The 18,522-nt window shown below is 44.2% G+C and overlaps 1 protein-coding gene across 1 annotated transcript in view; it reads right to left on the bottom strand.

Annotated features, from left to right (window-relative positions):
• Positions 1-1,629: 1,629 nt before the first annotated feature.
• Positions 1,630-18,522, bottom strand: part of KCNJ4 (potassium inwardly rectifying channel subfamily J member 4) — a 230,466-nt gene continuing 213,573 nt past the window's right edge. Inside the window, exons 3-4 of the mRNA XM_033933606.1 lie at positions 11,479-11,634; positions 1,630-3,182 (exon numbers count right to left, since the gene is read on the bottom strand). Coding sequence (XP_033789497.1) covers positions 1,919-3,182; positions 11,479-11,516 — 1,302 coding nt within the window. The 5' untranslated portion in view covers positions 11,517-11,634 and the 3' untranslated portion in view covers positions 1,630-1,918. The remainder of the gene's footprint in view (positions 3,183-11,478; positions 11,635-18,522) is intronic.

Here is an 18,522-nt window from a genome sequence, read left to right on the forward strand (position 1 = left end):
TGCTCTTCTATTTCAATCTATATACACACACTACCTGTTTAATGTTGAGCCGGCCATTAAGAATCAATATCAGTTGTGGTATATGCTCAAAAAGACCAATGGTGAACAAATCACCCCTGTAAGGGCACGGAAATATGTTTAAGTAGTGCCTTGGGTGTTTGAGGTCTTGTGATGAAACCAGTGAGATACTGTAGTTTGTTTTCTGTGAGTTTGACACTGTGGCATTTTTGAACAAACTGAAGTTTTATTTTCCTTTTTTGATCGGATTGATTTAGACACACTCATTTAGGCCAAGAAAACTCTGGCCTAAATGGCAGTGCGCTGAAGGATTCAATGCCTACTGGCACATAAGACCGTTTAGGTGCTGAGTGGTAACTTCTTCCTTCAGTTTCCTTGCAAATGTGTAATTATTTTACAATCTAATAGATGTATTTACTTTGATCCTTCTCAGTTTGAGAGATTGTTGATTGAAAAAGAAGTTTCTGATGTGAGATAGGAGGTTTAGAGGACGTATTGAGCTAAGAAGAGGAAGGTCGATAGGGTCCATATTTCTTAGTTTTTAGCAAATAATTGTTAAAATAATTTCTTGTTGTCGCCTCCCGTCGATGTGGACTATATATTTCATTTATTGTATTCCATTTGATATATATAATAAATAATGGTAAAAAAAAAAAAAAAGACCATTTAGATGCCAATAGGAACGATTCTATAAACGGTGCGTGGCAGATGACTGACAATTACGCTTGACGGCAGCTAGCAGGTGCTGTTTGTAGAATCAGGGCCTAATTGCCAACCATGTGCTAAAAATATTTTGGGGGTGCCATGTCAAGGAGTGGACATTCCTGTGCTAAACACCCCATCTCCATTACCACATGCTCACTGGTTAGTGCAGGAATACCACAGGAGCCCATACTGCCTATAAATTGATTGCCAGTAAATGGTCATGTGGTAATTTTTTTTTTATGGTTACAGGCTAATGGCAACATTAGTACATGCTATTAATACAAACAAATAGAAAACTGCCCTGTTCACAGCTGCAGGAAAAATGGCCTTAGCACATGAGAAAATGCCACATAAATAGGGTTACTACTAGACCTGCCCCCAGGCCCGCCCAGTTGTACACATCCCCGCCCCATTACACCCCAGTTTCGCCCTCAGCTCCATCCCCAGCCCCGCCTCTGCTGTCATCAGGCAGGAAGGCATCCATGGATGCGCGGATGTGACACACATAGGCGCGTGCATGTGATGTCACCGCATTGCATCCGCTCATGCACGAATGTCCCCTCCCGATGCAATTTATTTTCAAAACCCAGACAGGAGGACTGTTTGGGGAAATCCAGACGTCTGGTAACCCTACACATAAAGATGCACTCAGGTCACTTTTTACTGCAGTTTAGTAAAAAGAGCCCTAAATATACTAGCGTGTGTCCTTCACAGAATTCTATGGATTCTTGGGGTTTTTTCCTTTTATTATTTTTTTCTTTCTTTCATAGACAAAAATATCATTGTGCATCATACAACCAACATGCAGAAAAAAGAACAATAAACTGAAAGAAATCCACATCAAATTTCTGTTCCATTGTCTGTTTGTTTTTGGTCATTTATAACCCCATTAGGAAAGGAGGCATGGTGCTCAGTTGCTGAGTCAGAACTTAAAATGTGGTGGAGGCCTTTGAGGTCCAACCAGAATGGTAAACAGTGTCACATAGCATGAGACATTCTTTATAGTATCTTGCAAGTGGAGCTGTAGAGCTGGTGGATTCAGGTACCTCCTAAGGTGCTATGGTTAATAGCTGGCTTTTGCTTAGTTCTATGCCAGACTTAAGTCATGTTCTAGTGTTCCAATTTAACTGGTGTCCAAGGCCTTAGCCACAATGATAAAATCCTACAGGGGAAGAGAAACAGTTAAGTGAGGGACTTAGATAGCAGATTCTCGTCGATAAGAAATGGCATCCAAGGGGATCCCTGCTTGCAGGTGGTCCAGCTCTAAGTGGCTTCCGATATCCATGACTCTCATGACTTCCTCTTCCTGGGCTGCCTCCTCTTCCTCTTGGCTCATTAATGCAAGTTCATTTTCATAACAAAAGGCGCTTGGCGACGGCAAAACAACTATCTTATTTTCCTGCAGTTGCCGGGCACTGCAAAGTGGGGTGCTTGGCACCTCATATGTTTTATGAAAGCGAGAGTAGTCTACCTTGTAGTGGTTCTTCTCTTCAAAGACCACCGGCTCAAAGCGATGGCCCCAGCGAATCTCACTGGCTAGATAGGAACTTCGTGCCTGGGTGGTCATGGCAGTGGCTTCTACCATACCCTCCAGAATGACCACAATCTCAAAATCCTGAATTTCTAGTTCTTCTTTACCAATGCCATAGAGTGGGCTTTCTTCATCAATTTCATGTACAATGATGATGGGTGATACCAGGAAGATGCGGTCCAAGCCAATATCATATCCCACATTGAGGTCTTTCTGATCCACTGGAAGATACTCGCCTTCCTCTGTCATATACGGACGGATCAGCTGTGCTCGCACATGAGCCTCCACAATGTGGCTCTTGCGTAAGTTACCCACACGCCACATGAGGCAAAGCTTTCCATCTCGCATGGCAATGACTGCGTGGTGGCTAAACAGCAGAGTCTGGGCTCTCTTTTTGGGTCGTGCCATCTTAGCCATGATTGTTCCTATCATGAAGGAGTCTATGACACAACCCAAGATGGACTGAATGACTACCGCTATTATGGCCAATGGACATTCCTCAGTGACGCATCGGAAACCATAGCCAATAGTGGTTTGGGTCTCCACTGAGAAAAGGAATGCCTCCACAAAGCTATTCACATGCATAATACATGGCTTGTTGGACCCTGGGCCAAGAGGATTCAGGTCACCATGAAAAAAGGCAATAGACCAGAAGAGAAAGCCAAAGAAGAGCCAAGAAACCAGAAAGGCAGCAGAGAAGATCAGAAGCATGTATCGCCAACGGGTATCCACGCAGGTGGTAAAAATGTCTGCCATGTACCGCTGCGATTTGTTGCTGAGGTTGGCAAAATAGACATTGCACTGGCCATTCTTCTTTACAAAGCGGTTCCGGTGCTTGCGACGGCTGTGGGTCTGCCCGTTCCAGAGACCGTTCACGCCTAGAGTGGAGATCCGCAGCCCCTCCTCATCCGTGGAGACGATGCTGTATCTGCCCACCAAAAAATAATAAACACAGAATGGGTTAAGAGAGAGCTTTTCACATGCCTGTTTAACACAAGAAAATCTGCCATTATATACTCAGGAGTGGGGATGAGGGAAATATTATAAAGATCAATGAAGGAAAATGCTGTATTATGTTTATATTTTATTAACATTTGATATCTCGCTTAAGCATATTACAGATCTAAGTGGTTTATAATAAAATAAAGTTCCCTATCTGTCCCGAAGACTCACAATCTAGCTAAAGTACCTGAGTAAATAATTATTAAAATAGTAAAGATATAACAAAATTCCAAGCATGGTGAGGGAAAGGTACAATTTAATTAATAAAAAAAGAAATAAGAATAAAATTAAAGTAAATACCCCCCTCCCTCAGAAAATAGCCCTGAAGAAACAATAGTTTCTGGAGAGGCCTGCCATAAATCCAGTCAAGACTTCAACTTAAATTTAAACTGGAATTCAGGGCTTTATAATTTGAAATTCCTTACCAGATGCCACAGGTCTGAGTCTGTGTTCAGAAAAACAGCAAAAGCGAGTAACAGAGATAGGAATCAAGTACAATGCCCAGAAGCCAGCAATAGAAACATTTGTACAGCATTATATAACAAGAAGAAACTATTTTTTTCCCTCTTGTTTCACTTGTCAGGGGCTTCAAATTACCATCTGTGGCAGCATTTATATTCTCCCAGTTTAGGACAAGTTGGTTGCCACAGCAACGTGCGGGAGTCATGGCATCTAAAAAGAGCCCAAGTCTGTAATTTATACATCAACAACAAGCAGTGAGCCTGGCAGTCTCCCCGTAGAGCGCTCCTTTGGGTGGTGAAAGCATGCATGTCCCCCCTCTCGACTCAGCTGAAGGTCTCTTTATATCCCTTTATGTTGACGTCATTTCGGATTCTCTGTGATGTCATAGATGATTGCTGATGGCATAACTTGGCGTCACTATCAGATGAGTAAGTATATATAAATATAGATGTAGATACATAATATATACATATATACTCGTACATATACTAAATACCTAGGGAGTTATTTTAGAAGCCTTAGCCGCAATTTCCATTTGGAAATTCCAGCATTAACATGTGGAAATAACATTCACGTATAAATGCCAGTTTTAGAAATGGCTCAGCTTACACATACATGTCCATAATACATAGAAATTGCAGTGGGGTGTGACCTGGGGGGGGAGGGGGGTATCAAAATCTACTTGTGAATTCTCAATTTCATAAAGGGAAGGCACATGTTGAACTAATATCTCAAGGTGAGGATTTAGAGCTGCTCCCTAGCAAGTACAGATTTAAAAAAAAATGCTTGCTTTGGTCAGTTTCATGCAGGAGAGATTAAGGAGGTACATCCTTATTTATCCTGCATTGTTTGTTCCCCTCCAAACTGAATATAAATATAGATTATCACCAGACCTGGCGGTAAAAGTGACGACGCTCATAGAATTCCTGTGAGCATTGGAGTTTTTACCGCCGTGACTGGTGATAAAAAAACCCCTAACACAGTTTGAGAAAAGGGAGTCATAATTAGCAGCATTCACACACATAGGTTTGCAAAATGGCTGACATACATGTGTAAGTGCTGATGTGTATATTTGCAAAATGGCTGCTCCTGCTTCATGTACATATGCAATCTTGCAAGTATTTTAGAAAAGGTTCTAAGGGAGCAGATTCATTTCTACAATACCCCTGGAACTGAGCATATTCCGACCTGGATATCTCAGTTATGGTTTCTCCATTCTCTGTAAAATGGGGTTTAAAATGGTCACCTACTAGGTACAGTGGGGTCCATAGTCAGCTTGGTTTAAGAGGACAGGAGAGGCTTCTGCCCATTTAAATCACGCTGAGCGGGTTGTCCACTCATATTCAGCAACACTTAACTGGGTAGTGCTGCTGAATCTCAGCTCTGACCATTGCAGTAGAGCCTGGAAAGTGCTAGGGTGGTCTGGGAGCAGAGTCAGAGAGGAGTCAGCAGTTATGACCACCTCAACTTCTTGGTAAAAAAATGCTTCTTTAGTCTTCATATGCTGAGGAAAGTGAGATCGTACTTTCATCATTCTCACTTCGTCGTCCTTGTTCAATCCACCATCCTCTCTAGACTGGATTATTGCAACTCCATCTATTTAAGCCTAACTAAAAAAAACTCCATAGACTTCAGCTAATCCAGAACGCCGCGGCCAAGCTTATTTTCGCTAAAGGCAAGTTCGATCACGTCTCCCCACTCTTGTCCAAACTTCACTGGCTCCCAGTTCACTCCAGAGTCCTCTTTAAATGTGCCTGTTTAGCTTTCAAGATCCTACATGGCATCCTCCCTCCCGTTATCCCTCTCTTCTGGAACTCCTCTAACCCTAATTCCACTAGATCCTCCCAAAAACTGAAACTATCATTCCCCTCTGCAGAAGGTATATCCCGCGTAGGAAAACTAGGAACATCCCTCCCCTTTAGAACCACAGAACTCTGGAACAATCTCACATCCCCGCTCAGAATTTCAAGCTCCCTTCAATCCTTCCGCAAACACCTGAAAACTTGGCTCTTTTCAAAAATCTAACACCTCCCGCTCTTTGGTACCCTGTCCCTCTTTATCTTCCTAGCTCCTTTCCTATAACCCTTCATTGTAGCTCCTTTTCAATCTAACCCTGTAAACCGTGCCGAGCTCTACGCTTGTGGAGATGGCGCGGTATACAAACCTAAGGTTTAGTTTAGATTTAGTTTAGTTTAGTTTATGAGGTAGAGAATGACACTGGGACAAATTTGTCCCCCATCCCCTCAGGAATTCAATTTCCCCGTCCCGTCCCCGTGAGTTTTGTCCCCTGTCCTTGCCCCATTCCTGTAAGCTTTGCCTTAACCGCACAAGCCTCTCGGACACTTATAATTTTAAAGTGTTTGAGGCCTGTGCAGATGAGGATGGAACTTGCAGGAATGGGGCAGGGACAGGAAAAGAACTCGAGGGGACGGGATGGGAAAATGAGTTCCTGCGGGGATGGGGAAAATTTTGTCCCCGTGTCATTCTTTATTATGAGGTCCCCTCCGTATTCACTGCCAGTGTTTGCTTAGCTAGGTGGACAGATAAGAACCACAGAACAAGCGTCCTATCTTTGCTGGCTTAGCTATGTGGATGCCGATACTGAATATCGGCCTGTACCTACCTAGCTGCTGGGTTGTAGTCTGACCAGGGTTATTTAATCCCTGGTGCCCCGACATGGCCCAGCATTGACTATCTGGACTTAATTCCGCCCACGGCTGTCAGTGGCTTAAAACCTGGTGACCACCGCAGGCTGAATATCAACCAGAGTATGTTTATTCTAACTGATAATGAGAGAGGGGCTGTATTTCTGTAACTCATGAAGTCATATGTTTGTTATGCAAAACTCTCCTCCAGTTCCACCCGTCTCCGTCCCATCACGCCTAGTCCCGCCTCCCGCTGCCTGCTCATGTCGGGCAGGACATCCACGCATGCACGTGCATGTGACGCCATCTGCGCGTGCGTGGATGTCCTCCTGCTGACGCAATGTGGAGGAAAGCTTTTCAAAACCCGGACAAGTGCCGGGTTTTGAAAAGCCATCCGGACCCCCAGACATGTCCTCAAAAGGAGGACGTGTCTGGGGAAATCCAGACATCCGATAACCCTAATTATGATTGTAGTGTAAATACACAAAAATTTGGAAATTCAAAGTTACAGGCACTCTTTAATTTCTTTTCTGTAGGACCCCAGGCACCATCTCTATGAAGTCTGCATGCTTTTGGACATAGCTCTTAAATGCTGGGTATGGATATTGAGAAATCGTGGGCAGTCGTCAGCAGCTAGGTACTTTGATGGAAGTTCGGCAGTTGTGAGCTTTTTTTGCTGCTGCTTTTTGAACAGTGTTGACATTTGTGAGGATGTTTCCTCCCTGTAATAACAGTGCTGCCCTTCATTATACTAGTTTGCAGGAGTATAACTGAACTGTTCTGTGATATTTTGGATTACATTTAAGCGGAGTTTTTTCAACCAATGAAGCACAACCATTTACATTTCTTTTTTTGTATTCTTCCTGTGCTTTGAATTTATTGGTTAGGGGTAAGAATAGCTATACTGTATATAAATATCAGAGGGGTTTCCTGAAGATTTTCTATAGAGTATGTGATTGTTGAATGATTTATCGTACTCTCTCCTATATTTATTGGTACTGCTACAGCACCCCATCAATATTCTTTCCAGCACTGCCCAAACACTTGAGCTGAAAAAGCAAAGATACCTACCTGTAGCAGGTGCTCTCTGAGGACAGCAGGTATATATTCTTACATGCGGGTGATGCCATCCATGGAACCCAGTACAGTACCAAAAGCACTGTCACTTTAAATCTTTAGGCAATACCCATACTGTTGGCGTGCCAGAGTCTTCCCACCTGATGTCGGCTTGTGGTACCATCAGTTCAGTAACAAAGCTAAGAAGCCAACTAGGGAAGGTGGGCAGATTGTGAGGATATATTCCTGCAGTCCTCGGAGAGTATCTGCTACAGGAATAGGCACCAGCTTTGTGGGTGTCTGAATTAGAGAATGGCATGGGGACAAATTTGTCCCTGTCCTTTCCCCATCCCTGCACTTATAAGTATTCAAGGCTTGTGCAGATGAGGACAGATATGAGGCAGGGACAGGGACAGAACTCGCAGGGATGGATATATATCCTGTGAGAATGGGAGATTTCTCTGTTTTTTGTTGATTTGCATGGGGTTGCTGACCAGCAGGCCTAGAGGATGATGAAGATTGCTGTTTGTAATAATGTTTTGTGTTGTAGTAGTTTGAACATTTAGATGGAGCAGAGTATCTTAGAAGAAGCCTAAGATGTTTGAGGCTTAGACAAAGATGTCATGTCTTCAATGTGGATTTTTTTTTTTTAAATTCAATAAATTTTATTAAAATTTATGGGTATAAACAATCCTAAACATAGTATGTGTTTTTTTTTAGTTTTATCATCCACTTTTTCAATCTTGTCTCCAAACAGATCATCATCCTTGCAAAGAACATCTGACAGGCGTTCCTGTACTGAAGTTTCCAGATAACAGACCCTGAACCAAGATAAATGGCACCTAGCAATTGCCACCTCAGATGTTCTGGAAGATACAGTTAGAGAAAGACACGGTGACTGTTACCTGCAGCTAGCCACAGGTAACCTGCAGGAACAGGGGGTAGGGGGAGACTGGTGGGTACAGGGACAAGGCCATTCATTGCCCATGGAACGATGAATGGGCTTGAACCGCAGTGAAGTATCTGCCGCAAGTTGCCTCTATGCCCTTCTCGGTGCAATTGTGCAACTATCAGCAGCCCCCCCTCATGAGTCCAGCAGCCCCCTACCTCCCTATCGCTGGCCCAACAGCCCCCACGCACCCTCCCTCCTGATGGCGGATGGGAAAAGCAAAAACCAAACCAAACCTGTGAGTGTGATTCCAGGGTCGGCTCCTTCTCACCTCCCAGGGTGGGCATACAAGACTGTTGGAATGGAAGCTTCCTGCACGCGTAATGCAGGGCTGTTCGGACTGGAACCTTATTGCTGCAGAGTCCCTCTTTCTGACGTAACTTCCAGTTGGAAGTAACATCGGAAGGAGAGACTTGGCGGTAAGAAGGTTCCGGTCCAAGCAGCCCTGCATGCAGGAAGCTTCTGTTCCAACAGGCTGGTATACCTGCACTGGGACATGCGAAGAGGCTGACCTAGGAGTCGCACTCGCAGGTTTGTTTGGTTTTTTTTTTAATCCACCATCGATAGTGAGGGTGCGAAGGTTGGGGGGCTGTTGGACTGGCAAGAGGGAGGGAGGGAGCTGCTGGACTCATGAGAGGGGGGGGGCTGCTGCTATACCCACAAAGGGGGAGGGAGGTGTTTTTTTTTTGCCATCTGCCATTGGCAGGAAGGGTCCAAGGGGGGAGGGGGGCTGCTGGACTTACAAGTGAGGGGGGAGGGGGCTGATGCTGCTGCTGCACCCATGAAAGGGATGTACATTCCCTCCTGCCATTTGTTCCCCCCCCCCGCATGAGACAAAAATAGCAGGAAGGATGCCCACTCTCTTCTACATGCCGACCTCCTGCCCCCCCCCAGCAGCAAAATGGCAGGAGGGATGCCCACTTTCTCCTGTCACCAAAGGCCCACCCCCTAACCAGCCCCCCCCCCAACATCATGTGTCCGGGGTTTTTGTTTTTTAAATATGGTAACCCTATCTTAGGGAGCTACCTAGTGTGCTATGTTTTCAAAACATCAAATACCTGGGCTAAACAGAAATGTGATTCAGTTTGAATTTTTTTTATTTATTCAATCAATTTTCTATACCATTTTCTCAAGGGACCTCAGAACAGTTTACATGAATTTATTCAGTTACTCAAGCCTTTTTTCCTGTCTGTCCCAGTGGGCTCACAATCTATCTAATGTACCTGGGGCACATATTTGGGGCATTGGGGAGATTACGTGACTTGGACTGTACTATATGATTCCTAGGGGTGAGATATCTCCTCCCCCCTCCCATTCCATTCTCCTGTCTTGCCTATTGGCACCAACCTCTTAAATCTGACCCCCACCTACACTGCACATTCTCCTGCCCATGATTGTTGAGGTACAAGTGCGTACCATAGAAAAAGATATGTGTATGCGAACCCAACATTCTGGGGATGGGATAGCAGCTGAACTCTTGGGGCTCCTTTTATCAAGGTGCGGTAGAGGTTTAACGCGCGGAATACCGCGCGTTAAACCACCTGCTGCGCTAGTCGCTAACGACTCCATTGATGAGGCATTAGTTTTTTGGCTTGCCGCGGGGGTTAGCGCGTGATGAAATGTCCGACGCGCTAATCCCCGTAGCGCACTTTGATAAAAGGAGCCCTTGGTTATAGGTAGTGTGACCATATGGCTCCAGAAAAAAGGGGACGGATTGAGACATCCGGGTTTTACTCCCATTGAAAGCAATGGAAGTAAGGAGAACAGATTGAGACATCTTGGATGCTTTCAATGGAAGTACAACCTGGATGTCTCAATCCGTCCCCTTTTTTCTGGAGCCATATGGTCACACTAGTTATAGGTGAATGTTCCTGCTTTCTAGAGTTCTCCTTTTTCTAGAAAATGAGAATGCTTTAACTTTGGGGATCAGAGTACTTCTACTTTCTGTTCAGATCAAACCTAGAACAGAATGGGTACAATTTCCAGTCCTACTCTCTCTCCCTAGTATGTGCCTCACCCTTGGGCTGAGTCTTATTCCAGTTAACATATCCAATATAGCTCAGGTTGAAAAACACAGGATTTTAGAGAAAACAAAGCTCTCCTTTCTGATTAAGGCAGTATGTAAAAAAAGGAAAAGCTTGCATATTCATTTACTGCTTTGAATAGCAGAAGCATAGTGATCTTGTAAGTGGTGTCTTTCTTTCAAACTGGACGTCATTATGCTTTGGAAATTAAATGAATTATGCAGTAGCACAATCAACAAACTTCACAAGGGTACTCAGTCCATAAAACTATCTCAAACGGTAGAGAAAAACTTAGCTACCCCTTAAATGCCCTTATGTACTTATATTAAGTTCTTCCAGCATCCTCAGCGGCACCACTTGGAGCTCAATACAATCTCATTGCTCCAAGCTTTACGTGTCAATGCGTCATCGGATCACCATTCATAAAAGATTTTTTTGAAATTTTCTTAACTTTTGTAGATTTGTATATTAATAAATTATTAAAGACTTAAATATTAAATTGGAAGCAAATTACTTAGCTTAGTCATGTGGTCTCTGGCGAGGGATTATTACACCAACATGTTTCGCTATAGAGCTTTATCAAGGATAACCCCTCACTATTATACCGCCAGACTCTGTGATCACTATATCTGCAGAGAAATTAAATGGGCACACTGGGCACGTTGACTCAAGAGAAGTCAGCAGACTGAAATAGATTTCAGTGGTCTGTAGCAAGGCTTGCTTGGCTGACTTTCAAACCCATAAAGTTAGGCCTAAAGCCAAATTAAAGCTCTTATCATTATCCAAATGCATTTGAGTAAACGGAGGATTGACGGACGGACATTATAATTACAGAGAGACAGTGGCAGTGAAGATTTGAGCTATTGTCCTAAGAGTTCCTCTCATGGTTTAGTCAATACTCTGACGTCTGCATCATATTTCCTGCTTGAAATGGAATGTACTGTGGGGTTACAAGCTCAGTGATTCATGCTTATTTTAAGAAAGTTTAAACTAAGCTGTTATTGATGAAAAAAAAAAACAGCAAAGATGATTGATCTCACCTGTACCTAGAGTCAGAAGGCCAGAGCAATGAGGAAGCGAACTCACCTGTTAGCTCGGGCAGTGCCCATTGCTGTTTTGATCATCAGCCTCCCAGGAGCCGACAGATGCCTTCGTTCTGCAACAAGGTTGACAAGTCCAATAGCCAGAAGGTTCAGACTTGTTCATTAAACACAGCCATATTGATATTGGCTAAGATCCTCTCTGTTGGATGAGAAAAAAAAAATAAAAAAATTCCAATTAGCAGAACATATGCGTAGCACTAAATAAAGAGCTAACAGCAGTAATATTTGGGTCCCGACCGTGATACTGCAAATGGGATGAAGTTCAGTGAGTTTGATGTCGCTGATTCTTTGTCACTAGGAGACCAGAGGTCATGATAAAGGAGCGAGGGAAAAAGTAACATTGACTGGCATCTCCAACTGTTTCAGTCACTATCTCACTGTAAATTTACTCTTATCTGGTTCTGAATGTCAGAATTCAAGAAGGCATAAGATGGACATAGAGGGACTGAGGATAAGCTCTGCATTATAGCAACAGGAAAAAGATGTGTCAGATCTAAGGGGGAAAGTTATTATACCAGGGCTTTTTTTGTACTGTTACGTACTGATATGGTATACTGGAACCTTTTTTTTACTTGTTCCCCCAGCGGCTGCTGTCTGGCATCTCCCCCCTTCAGTCCTCAACCCCCTTCCCTAAGTCTAGCCTTCCTTTTTGGCTTTTTTTTTTTTTTTTGTAAACATATGTTTATTAACAGTGAAGCAGCACATACAGTCAAGCGGCAACATCGCTAGAACTTACAAGCAAATATCACAAGAGATATAGAAACAACTGGTAAATGCAAAACAAACCAGAAACAGCAGGAATTCGGAAGGAATCCGTAAACAAGAAATACAAGGAAAATCCCCGCCTTAAGGCAGTGCTAACTTCACCTATTTTTACTTACCCCCGAAAATAACCAAGTAGACATTCCCCAAGCCCAACTAAAAATCCATGCACACCAAGCGCACACATAGCAACAACAGATACACCCCCATTCTCACTTACCCCCCCCACGCAAGCAAGCAAGCATCCCCCCTCCCCCACAGTCCTAGATAGAAGAGCCGCCAAAAAATAAAGAAAAAGAAGAAAAAGGCCTACAGAAGGAAAGTGGAAGAAGAAATAGAAATAGAAGGTCACCCAGTTAAGCAGAGGACTCCCGAGAACCCCCAAGGGGGTCCTCGCCTCGGGACTAATGACCCAAAATTATCAGTCACGGGGTCACTGGCTCCGGAGCAGAGATTGAGCGCAACAAGCTTTCCCACAAACCTTTTTGGCTTTTCTAAAGTTGGCAGCAGCAGCGATTCCCAAATGCTGCCCTTCCACTGGCCTGAGATCCTCTCTCTACCTTGGCCTGCCTCTCTGACATATTTCCTGTTTCCTGAGAGGCAGACTGTGGTAGAGAAAATAGGCCAGGTTCGCAGCAGGGCAGCATCGGAATCACTGCCACCACCAACTTTTGGAAAGCCAAAAGGAAGGTTATACAGGGAAGGGGGTTGAGGACGGAAAGACTGTGAACAGGGATGGGGGAGAGAGAGAGAGAGAGAGAGTGAGTGTATGTACAGGAGGCAGAAGGAAGATGTTGGATTTTCTGGGGAGTGCTAAAAAGAAAGAAGAGAGAGAGAGAGATTGATGGGGATTGAGTAATGGAAGAGGCAGAGGGGGAGATGTCAGATTAGGAGAGGACACAGAGTGAGATAGATGGTGGGAGGGAGGGAGAGGGTGTGGCTACTATAGCAGCAGAGCCATAGATAGTGACCCCACCCCTAAGGTTGCCCTGCATGAGTACTGGTACCTTTTTTCCTACAATACAAACACTGTATTATACTGTCAGCCTCAGTTATCAACACCTAAGCCTTATTCTGTTACATAAACACAGGAGTCCGTACATCAGGTGATCAATCCATGCTCGTGAACTGCTTGCAGAAGGATGTCAATCACATCTTTAAGCTCCTCCTCCTTCACTAGTGGAATATAGTGCCCTCTTCAGTTTTTTCTTCTAAAAGTGAACTGAGAAGGTGTGTTCTGATCTCTGGTCAGTTTCTTTTGTTTTTGAGTATTTTTCTTTGGTTTTGTGAGGTTTCAGTGCCCAGAAGACCCCATTTTTGGGGCTACTCTGCCTGGGAGAGGACACAGACTCCACAAGGGTGGACTGCAGCTCACAGGGCAACCCCCAGATGTACCTGATAAGCCAGCCTGCTTTGGGTTTCTTTAAGGCTCGATGTTCATGCCCCTGGAAGTAGGGTTACCATATGGATCCAGAAAAAGGAGGATGGATTGAGATATCTGAGTTTTACTTCCATTGCTTTCAGTTGAAGTAAAACCCGGATATCTCAATTTGTCCTCTTTTTTTCTAGAGCCATATGGCAACCCCACTTTGCCTTCTGATTTAATTAGAGGCTTGAGCTCAGGCTGTGGGGCTCCTGTGTGATTCAGGGAGCCAGCTGTGTTTTAATTTCCTCCTGTCCTCCTGTCGCACTGCAAGGATCTGTGGGGTGTGGGGGCTTCAGTCAGACACTGACTGAAGCCCCCACACCCCACAGATCCTTGCAGTGCGACAGGAGGACAGGAGGAAATTAAAACTGGTAGCCTAAAGATCTCTAGTTGGGGATTAATTCCAACAAGGATTTGAGGCAGAAAGTCTTTTCCATTCAGTCAGGCTGAAGCAAAGTTTACACAGGCAGGTACCAGTAAAGCAGTGGTCTCAAACTCAAACCCTTTGCAGGGCCACATTTTGGATTTGGCAGTACTTGGAGGGCCGCAGAAAAAAAAATAGTTAATGTCTTATTAAAGAAATTACAATTTTGCATGAGGTAAAACTCTTTATAGTTTATAAATCTTTCCTTTTGGCTAAGTTTTAATAATAATATTGTAATTTATAGTTAAAGAGACATATGATCAAGAAACTGTTTTATTTTACTTTTGTGATTATGATAAACATACCGAGGGCCTCAAAATAGTACCTGGTGGGCCGCATGTGGCCCCGGGTCGCGAGTTTGAAACTACTGCAGTAAAGCAATGTGAGTACAGTCCGTTTTTCCCTATGGGAAAAATCAGTGATGGAAGGTCAGGAAAAGTTATTTTTAAGGGTTTCTGGGGCCAGAGCTAGGGTTCCCCTTCTCCAAAACCCCTTTCCCTGAATTTTTTGAATGTGGTGCGAATTCGCTGGCAGTGGCCATCTTGGATTTTAAACTATTGTTTTTTCTAAAACATCCATCTGCCTCATAACCCCTCAATTTGGCTCCAAATCAACTGAGATGGACTCCTCAGGCTGTTCTGCACCTATATCATGCCAATTTTGCACTGGATGATCGACTGAGGAGTGTCCATATAGTGCGTGCCATAGTGCACACGAGGGAGGGGCGAGAGCCTTGGGCTCAGCTTCCTCTGAGTCCTCTTAGAGATGGGAAACCATAGGGAGTCTGACTGGTAGGGAAAAAATCCCTTCTGGAGACCACAAACAGTAAAGGTATGAAATGCAAGTGAGTGGACACTGCAGAGCTCAAGAGAAGCCAGTCTGAGGTCCTGCAGGGATCTATGGGGCCACCTGTTCAAGGATTTACCCTAGAGTTTGTGAATCTCCTGTGGAAAGCTTATTTGATGGGTCCAGGGCATGCTGCGCTGCTTGGGGAGCACTGGCATTGGACCAGGGAGATATCCCTCCTTCGGAGGACTCCCTGCCACAGAGAAAGCCAGATTCTAGCTTAAGTGATCCAGCAGAACAGGACTGGGAAAATTGAAGGTCAGATTCCATGTCTTTACTGTCCTAGGGCTCAGCTATTTTCCTGGAGGATTCTGGTTCCTGCCAGGGATCAGGAGTCAAGAGACAATAGTTGTACTTAACCAAGGAGACAATCTATTGATGAGGCAACTTTTCAAGTTGGTTACCATCCCATATATTATTACGGATGCACTCAGGGAGTTATAGTTGGAGCCCCAGCCGTCATCCGCTTCTCAGTGCACGGTCATGAGCAGCACAAATGTTCAATCTGTAGCGTGAAATGATTCATTTTAGCTGGATTTAACAATTATAAAATATAAAATTATTGGCTAAATCAAGATATAATTGATTTTTGCTGGATTTAGAATTATAAAGTGTGTTTTCTGACATGAACTCTGAGAAACTCCAGCCATCTGCTAGAAGTGAAGCCTCTATTCAGTGAGCACATAGGGATGGCTAGGTGTAGCCCAGTATCTATTCAGAACTTTTCTCTGCGCCATCAAAGAAAGTACAGCAGTGTTAACTACCCCAGTCTGCATGGACAATGCTTAGTAATCAGAGGTTTGGGACTCTCTTTAACCTTATCAATACATAGCAAGAAGTTAGGCCATTCAAGACTGAAAGGATGACCATTCACCAGCAATTTCAAAACAATGACTGTCTTTATCCTTATCAATACTCAATACTTAGCAAAGACACTATTTTTTTTAGTTCAAAAAAGTTTTATTGGAGATTTGTAATAACAAGCACAGTCAAAAACCAAAGAGGTATAACAATGATATTACATTCAATCAGGCTCTGCCCAGCCAAAGGCAAACCAGATGACCTCATGCATCCAGAAACAGAAAAAGTTTGAATTAAAATCATGATTTGGGATTGGACATTGCTCCTGGGTTCCTGGCTACAAGACTTTAATCCCCCAGAGTCCATAAAAAAGGGAAATTCACCTATGTTCTTTCTCTTTGGATTGTCACTGGACATTTAACATACCATGTGTGGTGACGAGTCATAAGCGCGCCGGACAAACAGACAGCAGTGCGCCGCACAAGAACCTTATTTTAAAGGGCTCTGACGGGGGTGTGTGGGGGGGAATCCCCCCACTTTACTGAATACTGTTTGCGCTGCCATGTTGGGGGTGTGTGGGGGGTGTAACCCGCACATTATACAGAAAACTTAACTTTTCCCCTACAAAATAGTTTTGATCGATGAAGTGGTGAGGATGTTTGAGGAGTATGGTGGGTCTGGAATATCTGGATGTGAAGCAATGATATGAACATCCCTGACACAGCGATTTGATGTGAAACGGAGGGTTCCCCGTTGGGTGTAAGGACTGCCTGGCCTGTATTTGGATTTGGGGCCATTAGCAGCTAAGTTATTTTTCTTGCTTTTGCTGTGGATGTTATGAGCTGGACTATACTGCCTTTTTGTTACATTCACCCACTGACTTTCATCTGTATTAGGTGTGCTGTTTGATACCACCTGGCAGGCTACTTTAGTTGCCCTGTTTTCTTGGACTATTTTTCAGCATTTACACATAGAAACATAGAAACATAGAAACAGACGGCAGATAAGGGCCCACGGCCCATCTAGTCTGCCCACCTTAATGTCCCTCCCCTACCTTTGCCCTGTGAAGAGATCCCATGTGCTGATCCCATTTGGCCTTAAAATCAGGCACGCTGCTGGCCTCAATCACCTGTAGTGGAAGACTATTGCAGCGATCAACCGCTCTTTCAGTGAAAAAGAATTTCCTGGTGTCACCTCATAGTTTCCCGCCCCTGATTTTCAACGGATGCCCTCTTGTTGTCGTGGGACCCTTGAAAAAGAAGATATCTTCCTCCGCCTCGATGCGGCCCGTAAGATACTTGAACGTCTCGATCATGTCCCCCCTCTCTCTGCGCTCCTCGAGCGAGTATAGCTGTAATTTGTCAAGCCGTTTTTCGTATGGTAGATCCTTGAGTCCCGAGACCATCCGGGTGACATAAACAGCTTTTGTAGGAGTGGAGTTTTTTTGGCCAGATGAAGTTGAACTGAGGCCTTTTTCTCCACTTCTTTTCTTTTTCCCTTTCTCTTTGGGGAGTATGAATGTTGTTGGTTGTAAGCAAGGCCTTGTAGAGTTGCTGAGTGTGTGTATCGTTTGTCCGTGTGGGGCTTGTTTTGAGTTAATAAGGGGTTACAAACCCCCCAAATCATCCCCAATGGCAGCGCGAACAGTATTTAGTAAACTGGGGGGGTTCCCCCACACCCCCTCCCCCATCGGAGCCCTTTAAAATAAGGTTTTTTGTGCAGCGTGCTGCTGTCTTGCGTTCAGTTGTCTGCTCCAATTTGTCGGTGTCCGTTTGGTGCGCTTATGACTGTGAACCCCATGTGCTCTGCCATGTGTTCATGAAGAACTGTTCTATCAGCAAGGTCTCCATCATAGTGAGTTACTTTTAATTCAGCTTAAATTAATGATTCTGCTTCTAGAATAATATTGTATCGTGTGGCACATTTCTCTTGTGTAAGATCCCTAAATTGTAGCTAAAATTTATTGCATTGCCTGCTAACCTTATATAAATACAATGTGCTCTGTAAAAATGAAATCCTAGTTTTGTCTTTAAATTCTGTTCTTTAATATCACACAGAGAACATAAGAACATAAGAAATGCCTTCACCGGATCAGACCTTAGGTCTATCCTGTCCGGCGACCCGCACACGCGGAGGCTAAGCTAGGTGTTCCCCGATGGACACCTTGTTCACCCGTATCCCTCAATGTGATTTGCAAGAACGTGTGCATCCAACTTGCCCTTGAATCCCATAATGGTGGTCTCCCGTCACAACCTCTTCCGGGAGCATTCTAAGCGTCCACCACTCGCTGTGTGAAGCAGAACTTCCTGACATTAGTCCTGAGTCTGTTGCCCCTCAGTTTCAGTCCATGACCTCTTGTTCGAGTCACTTTTGACAATGTGAATAGCGAAGTTTCTTGCTCTATTTTGTCAAAACCTTTTAGTATTTTAAAAGTCTCTATCATATCCCCTCGCAGCCTTCTCTTCTTGAGGGTGAATAATCCCAGTTTTTCGAGGCGTTCTTTGTAGCTCAAATTCTCCACACCTTTTATTAGCTTCATGGCTCGTCTCTGCACCCTCTCCAGCAGGGTTATATCCTTCTTTAGGTAGGGAGACCAGTGTTGGACACAGTATTCCAAGTGTGGTCTGACCATTGCTCTATAGAGCGGCATTATGACGTCCGCCGATCTACTCGTGATGCCCTTCTTTATCATGCCCAACATCCTGTTTGCTTTCTTTGCCGCCACTGCGCAGAGCTAAGTTATAGGCAGGCAAATTAACATTAATTTT

Source organism: Geotrypetes seraphini, chromosome 2, assembly GCF_902459505.1.
Source record: "Geotrypetes seraphini chromosome 2, aGeoSer1.1, whole genome shotgun sequence".
In the NCBI taxonomy this organism is placed as follows: domain Eukaryota; kingdom Metazoa; phylum Chordata; class Amphibia; order Gymnophiona; family Dermophiidae; genus Geotrypetes; species Geotrypetes seraphini.